General features: G+C 42.0%; 1 protein-coding gene across 1 annotated transcript; it reads left to right on the top strand.

Moving 5' to 3' along the window:
* Positions 1 to 6,524: 6,524 nt before the first annotated feature.
* On the top strand, positions 6,525 to 8,162 carry LOC139643742 (SCAN domain-containing protein 3-like). The gene has a single exon (XM_071519002.1). It carries the CDS (start codon positions 6,525 to 6,527, stop codon positions 8,160 to 8,162), a length of 1,638 nt encoding a protein of 545 aa, XP_071375103.1.
* The last annotated feature ends 240 nt before the right edge of the window (positions 8,163 to 8,402 follow it).

Genomic DNA, 8,402 nt, shown 5'->3' with positions numbered 1-8,402 from the left:
TGTTTACCTTTTTAAACAGAGCAACACAAGCTTGTATTTTGAGTTATGGTGGGATGAGAACAAAAAGAACAATGTCCATCTAGAAGTCATATAGTTAAGGAATATAAGACTATATAAACAAAATTATTACTCAAAAGTTACATGGTGCACCTTTAATGTGTTAAATGTGTAAACAAACCATAAAGAAATTAAGGAGTAGGCTATACCTTTAAGACAAACACCTTACAAACATTCAGTTTATATACTATCATTTTGACAATAGTAACAATCAAATAACTACACTTTTCTCAATCTACCTGATTGCCAATCAAGCCATGCCACGGTCAAAGTCACTGAGATCACATTTTTTCCCCCCCATTCTGATGTTTGATGTGAACATTAACTGAAGCTGCTGACCTGTATCTGCATGATATTAACCCTAACCCATAATCAGTTGGACTATACATTCATATTCATAACCCACAGAAAAGGAAAAGACAACTTGACAGCTAACTCCAATCCGCCAATAAAATACAAAAGAAGAAAGTGACCAGCCAAATCAGTAGCTACTCTAGCTAGCCTCCACTTGCTAGTAACCAGCCTCGGAAGCTAATGACCAGCCAAGCCTGTAGCTGATCTAGTGGGTTGCTAGCCTCGGAAGCTAATGACCAGCCAAGCCAGTAGATGATCCAGCGGGTTGCTAGCCCCGGCGTGCTAGTTACCAGCCTCGGAAGCTAATGACCAGTTAAGCCAGTAGCCGATCCAGTGGGTTGCTAGCCGCGGCATGCTAGTTACCAGCCTCGGAAGCTAATGACCAGCCAAGCCAGTAGCCGATCCAGTGGGTTGCTAGGTTAGACGCATGAGTTACCACCTTGGTCGAATGAATAGTCGGCTTCTCATTTCCCAACGCCAGCTTCTAATTTCCCGACGCCAGCCTCTCAGTTACAAGCACCGGCTTATCATTGGTCAGATCAGTAGCTGGCTTCGGCAACGATATAGCCGCCGCCGCCTTCTCAGTAGTCTTAATTTTGTCCCTTACCCTGCACCATACGATCCGGCCCCAAAGTACTCGTACTCTGATCGGAGGAGGGAAAGAAAAATCAACAAACCTCATAAAACATCTGAAAGCACGTCACCCTAAGGAGCCCAAAGAGTTCACCATAGCTAAACAACAAGCTAGTGAGACTTAACGTAAGCACCAGCAAAGCAACACAGAAAGCCGGGAAAACACTGACAGCAGCAGCAAAACAATATCTACCTTGCTAGACACGGTGGAACGTAGGTGTGTGTAGGCTTATTTTGTCTGCTAGTATTTAATCTCTGGGCTGTTTGTTTTACTAGCCTGTAACGTTATTTTTTTTTTTTTTTTTTTTTTGTTTGTTTTTTCTTTTTTAGAAGATGCCGAAGAAATTCGCTGTTGTGGAGTTTGTCACAGACAGAACTGTCGAGGTGGTTCCTGCCTTGTGGGTGGAGGAAACTCTAAATGTAAGTACTCTTGTTCCTGATAAGCACTTTTGACACTCAGTTAATGAAGATGTAATCTAGAGAGCCTAAGTGACTTAGACTGAAAGCGGGCAACAAACTGCAACTGTGTGACAAAATGATTGGCAATTGGAACTGGTCGATCCTGGACAAACTGGCCACGAGACGAACATTGTAATGGTCGACATTTTGAAAAAGTTTGTGCTTGTGGTAGCTTGGAATAAGATTAGTAACACCAATTAAAAGTGAAGTTTGTGAAATTCTTACTTTTAAAGACATAACTAACGTTATAATCTCTATTGTAACCCCTTAGGGCTTATTTTGCTTCTGGCCTCAATCTAACGCACGCATCATTAACTGTGAACTCCCGGACAAGAGCTGGAAGCAGCATAAGGTCCGGGTTTTAAAAAGGACAGGTATAGAAAATAAATTAAAATAATATATTCAATTCAATATTTAGCCTAATATACATTGTAGCACATTAAGATGTCATTGTATTATGAACATTATATGAATCATTTTGACAGAGACTTATGAAGATGCAGTGCGCTTCATGAGATTTTCTCAGGACACCTCCAACCTAGACACTGATCACCTAGAAGAGAGAGAGAGCAAAAGGCGGAAGACAAAACCCTTGAAACCAAGGTATCTTGAACACAGGCGGCCCACAGATAACTAGACAAGGGGTAGGAGAAATACATAGTTTTCACATTGATTCATAAAAGAAGTTTCCTTATGTCTATCTTGTATTGTAGGTTAAAGTGATGTTGAACTTTGGTAGTACCTTGGGTTGTGTAGCTTCATGATATTAGTATAAAGAAATGCCAGCACTCATAATGTCCTTTCGTCTTTTTAATACATGGGCGGACGCGTTTCAGCTATCAGCCATCATCAGCGATGTCCGTTGTTTGTGCATACTAGCTACCCATGTATTAAAAAGACAAAAGGACATTATGAGTGCTGGCATTTCTTTCTACTAATATCAGTTTGGACTGTGCACCTGATGAAGTTTGTTTGATCGAGTTGTGCTTGCACTTGGCGGAGTTTGGACATTGTGTAGCTTCCTGGCCATGACATAACCCCAAAATCGGCGATTTACTGTTATCTGTTGCTCCGAGGCTCCGGTACAGACAGTTGGAGAATTGTGTTTTTTTCTCTCTCCATTCACTGTCATTGTATAGCAAAACGGGTATGAAAATCACACTTCCAGCACATAAACAAATGCAAACAAAGCCGATTCTGACAATGGGTAACAAACTTTACACTATAATAGCCATATTTCAGTTATAAAGATGGATCATGTGAAAATGACATGTCTGTCTGTTTACAAGTTAACCCCTTTATACTCTGCAATAAAAGAAATGGTCCGCCAGAGCCTACCCTGGTGTTTTTGCTTACTGTGATCTCATTTTTTTGAGTATCTTCAAAGGTTTCATATCCCTAAAATCTGCACAACCCAAGCTAAAAGGCTACGTAAATCAATAAACCATAATAACTGGAAAACTGGAAGCTACACAGCCCATCACCATCGCTGTAAGGCGGACAGTGTGACATTTCATAATTTTCTTTTGCAGATTTTGCAGTTACAGACAGTGACGTGGACGATGAGTTGACTGGATCTGGAGGTACTTTATTAAAAATCTTCTGACATTGAATGTAAGCTATATTGTTTTTGTTTTTTTTATCCAGTTCCAGTGTGTGAGTGGAATGTGGATATAGTCATATCTCAAAAGTAAAATGTTCCTAATTACCATTTAATTTCATTGCAGCCTCGGATATGGACATTATTCCAGGTAAATTTCATTAATATTGTTTACTTTTGGAACTTTAAGAAGTGATGTAAATTGTATTCCCTGATTTGGTAAACATCCTACATGTAGTGTGATGAAGCCACAATGAAACAGATTGCAGTGGAGAGCAGACAAAATGGCAAAGACAGCAATACAACAATAAAACTTTGGAACAGTAATCAAAATCATATTTTGAACAGGGACCCCTCCAAGAAAGACTGGAGAATCCTCAGGGGCACATACATCTAATGCAAGCAAGTAAGCCGCCATGCAAATCAACATATTGTGTTAAACCCGCAGTAAGTAATATCAGACCTTATAACCAATCCTGAAACTGTGTGCTATGTGGAGATTTCATTGAGACATAATGATATAAAGCAATATCCACACACGCTGGCCAGCTATGTTGCTGTTTTCAACTCTTTTCTAAAGCTTGTCTGGCCTGAACGAAGCTCCTCCCACTCCGTCCCTTAGCTTTCCAAGTTTTTTTTTTTTTTTTTTTTTAAACTCCTCCCTCGCTGTTTAAAGAGTAACTAAACCCCAAACCAAAATTTGTGGTGACCCTTAACACCTACTGGTGAAAAATAGGGTACTGAACTGGAACTGGCCATCTGCTATTGGCTGGTCTTTGGTACCATGTGATGTCACCACCTATTGTACTCTATAGAAGGTGACATCACCTGGCACCAAATATCAGCCAATAGCAGATGGCCCATTCCTGAAAATTTTCACATAATGGCAGAATGGATGAAGTGAGGGAGTAAACACTAAATTAGTAAACTTGCTACCTACCTCTTCACATGTAATTGTTTGTGACACACGTAACCTTCAGAGGGAGAAAGGCCTAGCCAAAGCTAGGCTGGTAACCGGTGAGACTTCTCTGTAGGTACGTTTTAGCTTAGCTATTAGCCTTTATGTATGCTGCTTTGCAATGTTTGTCCTTGGGTGGTCTATGGTGCTGCTTTTGTCACACTCCAAGAGTCCATAATACACCGGCGGTGGTGCAAGTTCATGCTAGACCTGATGCATCAAGTAAGCAGACCATTGAATGGTAACAGGGATGCACCGAAATGAAAAATTTTGGCCGAAACGGATGCCAATATTGATTAAAACAATTGGCCAATACAGAAACCAATATATTTTTTAGGCAAAGCAGGTGAGTTATGGTTGTGTATGAAATGTGCTATACAAATCAAAGTGCTTTACGTAAGGCATGATATGGCAAAACATTTAATAAACAAGGCAAAACATTTAATAAGAACTTAGTAAAGTGTGGATATCAGTGTACAGCTAAAACCAAAGTGCCCTATTATGCTGAAAAAGTGGTATTGCAAGAAACTTAAATTTATAACTAAATCTCAAATGCAAGTATGTTTATTTGTTTACTTATGTGTTTACTTATATGTCCTGTTTACTGGTCTAGTGTTAAATGAGATACGAGTTTTCAATTTAATCTTAAGCTGATGAAGCATCTACATAAAATGTACCACTGTTCATTACTCAACAATAAATTGATGTGTGTTACACAATGCCCACTCCAACAAGAGGACTTGATCGATCTGCAAATACAAGTAAGCTAACCATGGAATTAAGAAGCATTAAGTGAGTCATGTTGTGTTAATGCACTACTGGTATTTGTCACATATTCTGCATTACTGCATTACAAACTTGTTGTTCTATTTTGCATTTTTTTGAATTGAATGTAATAGGAATGATTCATTCTAGCCCGTTTCAGTGTTTGGTGTGTTTTTGTAGCCTTTGCACACAGGGTTAGCTATCACAGCAAAACTGCAAAATAATAGCAGTAGATGGGTTGCAGCATGGGCGATAAGATAAGACTACAAAATCCTCACCATTCAAAATTGGGGGGTAGAACCTTCAGGGTGTGAGTACCTCCAGTTTCATGGGGTAGGTGTAACTTTCAGGGTTTAGAGGGTGCCAATACACGTAAGCAGCCATGGAATTAAAATATGTTTCAGACAGCAACCATTTATCTTTTGTGTCTGCGCATTTACCAACATTTCAGATTTGCTCATCAAATTGGATCAAATCCTTGAAAATCAAGGAGAGATGCTGCAGCTCCTACGGAGTATACATACAGCAGCAGGTGCTGGTGCGGTAGCTGAGGCAGATGTCCTCAGAAAGCCTTGCAAGACAAAGGAAGAGCTGGTGGACCTCTGCCTGGAGCTGTAGTCGGAGGAGAGAAGAACAAAAATGGTACGATTCCTCCTTCCCCTCCAAAATGTTTTTCATTACCATATTAATGTTTGTGTCAGTGAGGAGCCAGAATGATATAATTGCCTTTACACCTTTTTTTTGTTTGTTTTTTATTTAAATTGTAGATGCATTACCTAAGGGCCCTTGGGGGGAGATCCATGGGTGCAGCTGTCCGCATGATGATGAGAAAAATTGGCACCAATGATCTGTGGTCAGGCTACTCGCTCAAAGGAAGAAAGGACAAGGAGACAAGGAGAAAGGACAAGATCTCAATATATGCCAAATCATCATCAGTAAGTGTAAGGGGGGTTCCAACTAATATGCTGCCCTGGAGTTGCCCAGCCAACCTTCTAGTTTTTCCCTGGTTTACTGTGGAACATTTTCTGTGCCACAATCCAACAATAAATTATCACATCGATCAATAAATTTGTAATTGTGAAACAAATGACCACAACAAATAATGAATGCTCACATCTTCAAATAACAAATATTCACATCAAATAATGAAAGCCAACCATCAAATAACAATCCAGCAAACAATTTTTGGTTCCAGGAATGTTTTTCTAACGTTAGGAAGACTGGTTAGGACAGTGGTTCTCAAAGTGGGGTCCGCGGACCCCCGGGGGTCCGTGGCACTCTGCCAGGGGGTCCGTGAAAAGTTTTCAGATTCATTCATTTAAATTATCATGATATAATTTTTAAAAAATTTTTTTTTTTTTACAAAAGGCTTCATAGTTCAACAAATAATATTTTATTTTTTAAATCTAAAATAGTTCATAGATTACGTTCTAATCTAACAAATCTATAAATTTAAAAGTCAAGCGCGTCACCCGTTACCGTGGAAACAACAATAACTGGTATGTCAGTCAGAGAGCTCCGCTAGCATGCTACAAGATGGACAGATTTTTAAAACGACCGGTTACTACAAATGAAGTAAATGAAAAACAAAAAACAAAAGTAAGGAAATACGATGAGGAGTATCTCCAATATGGATTTATTGAAGTGGAAGGGAGACCGAAATGTCTTATATGCCTGCAGTGTCTTGCCAATGAGGCGATGAAGCCTGCCAAATTGAAGAGGCACCTCGAGACCAAGCATCCAGATTATGTTAAAAAAGACTGGGCTTTTTTTGAGAGGAAGGGCGAGGACTACCGCCAGCAACAACAACGGATGGTTAGTGTTACGTCTGTTTCTGCTAAAGCGCAGCGGGCCTCCTACCTGGTAGCGCAGAGGATTGCTAAGGCTCGAAACACGATAGGGGAGGAACTGCTGCTCCCTGCAGCGGTGGACCTGTGTGAGGTGATGGTGGGGAAAGATGCGGCTGCCAAATTGAGAAGTGTACCTCTGTCAAATGACACCATCAGACGAATTGAGGACATGTCTAATGATATCAAGTCACAACTGCTGGAAAGACTGAGAGTGTCTAAATTTGCGGTTCAATTGGATGAGTCCACTGATGTGTCCGGCTCGGCGCAGCTCATCACGCTGGTTCGCTACCCGTGGGAAGGAAGGATTCAGGAAGATTTTTTATTTTGTCAAGAGTTGACGGGGCGAGCAACAGGTGAGGAGATTTTCAATGTTATAGATATGTTCATGGAGACTGGCAATGTGAGCTGGGAGAATTGCATTGCAATTTGCACGGATGGGGCAGCTGCCATGACTGGACGCAAGAGTGGGGTGGTTGCTCGTGCCAAGGAGCGCAATCCAATGATGATAGCTACCCACTGCATGCTGCACAGGCAGGCTCTGGCGTCAAAATCATTGAGTCCTGAGCTACACTCTGTTCTCAGCACGGTGGTATCTGTGGTCAACCACATCAAATGTAAGCCACTGCAGTCCCGTTTATTCGGCCAGCTCTGCAGGGAGATGGGCGCAGGACAGGACACCCTGCTGTTCCATTCAGAGGTGCGTTGGCTCTCCCGTGGAAAAGTGCTACAGCGGGTGTACGAACTGCGCTCGGAGCTGTGTGAATTCATCCAGAATGACAAGCCAACCACTGCAGCGCTCTTCTCGGACCCCGAATGGATCGCACAGCTCGCCTACCTCGCAGATGTGTTCAACTTATTGAACGATCTCAGTTTGTCCGTTCAAGGCAGATATGCCTCTATCCTGGAAGTAAGCGACAAAATCAAGGCATTCCGTGCCAAAACAGCGATCTGGAGAAGGCGGGTGCAAAATGGCATTACAGACATGTTCCCCCAACTCACAGAGTTTTTGGACACAAACCAAATACCAGCTGAGATTGTGAAAAATACAATCGGTTCGCACCTTGCCTCCCTTGGTGACTATTTCAATGACTATTTCACTGACGTTGACACCGATGCCTGGGACTGGGTGCGCGACCCCTTCGTTGCCCATACATCGGCGCGGGGTCTCAGTGGAAAAGCAGAGGAGGAGCTGCTGGACCTGGCATGCGACGGGACACTGAGAATCCGGTTCGGCCAAGGAGGGCATGTGGACTTTTGGCCTTCAGTTGAACAGGAGTATCCGGAACTCGCTGCTGTTGCCATGCAGGTGTTGCTCCCCTTTCCAACCACATACCTGTGCGAGTCATCATTCTCAGCGCTGACCTCCATGAAGACCAAGTACAGGGCTCGGATGGAAGTGGAGAACGACCTACGTGTCTGCCTCTCATCTACTTCTCCAAGGATGGAGAAGTTGTGCAGCGAGAGACGGGCCCATATCTCACATTAATGGTAAGAGCGCGCTATCTCTCTCTCTCTGTCTCTTTCTCTCTGTCTGTCTGTCTTTCTCTCTGTCTGTCTCTCTTTCTCTCTCTCGCTCTCTCTCTCTCTCTGTGTGTGTGTGAAAAAAATAGTAATTTAGTAATTTCCTACATTTCTACACCACCTAGCCTAACCTCTTTGGATTTAGTCAAGAAACAGCAACCCTGTATAATGTTGACCAAAACTGTAAAATTATGTTATGTTACTA

Source organism: Centroberyx affinis, unplaced genomic scaffold (assembly GCF_046629955.1).
Source record: "Centroberyx affinis isolate AG114_WGS23_722 - 3 ecotype Tasmania unplaced genomic scaffold, CSIRO-AGI_Caff_v1 ptg000647l_1, whole genome shotgun sequence".
In the NCBI taxonomy this organism is placed as follows: domain Eukaryota; kingdom Metazoa; phylum Chordata; class Actinopteri; order Beryciformes; family Berycidae; genus Centroberyx; species Centroberyx affinis.
The sequence above is the reverse complement of the archived record's forward strand: the minus strand, read 5'-3'. Positions and strand labels throughout refer to the sequence as shown.

Coding starts and splice junctions, on each gene's coding strand:
- LOC139643742 (XM_071519002.1), top strand. CDS start 6,525: ATGAAGCCTGCCAAATTGAAGAGGCACCTCGAGACCAAGCATCCAGAT.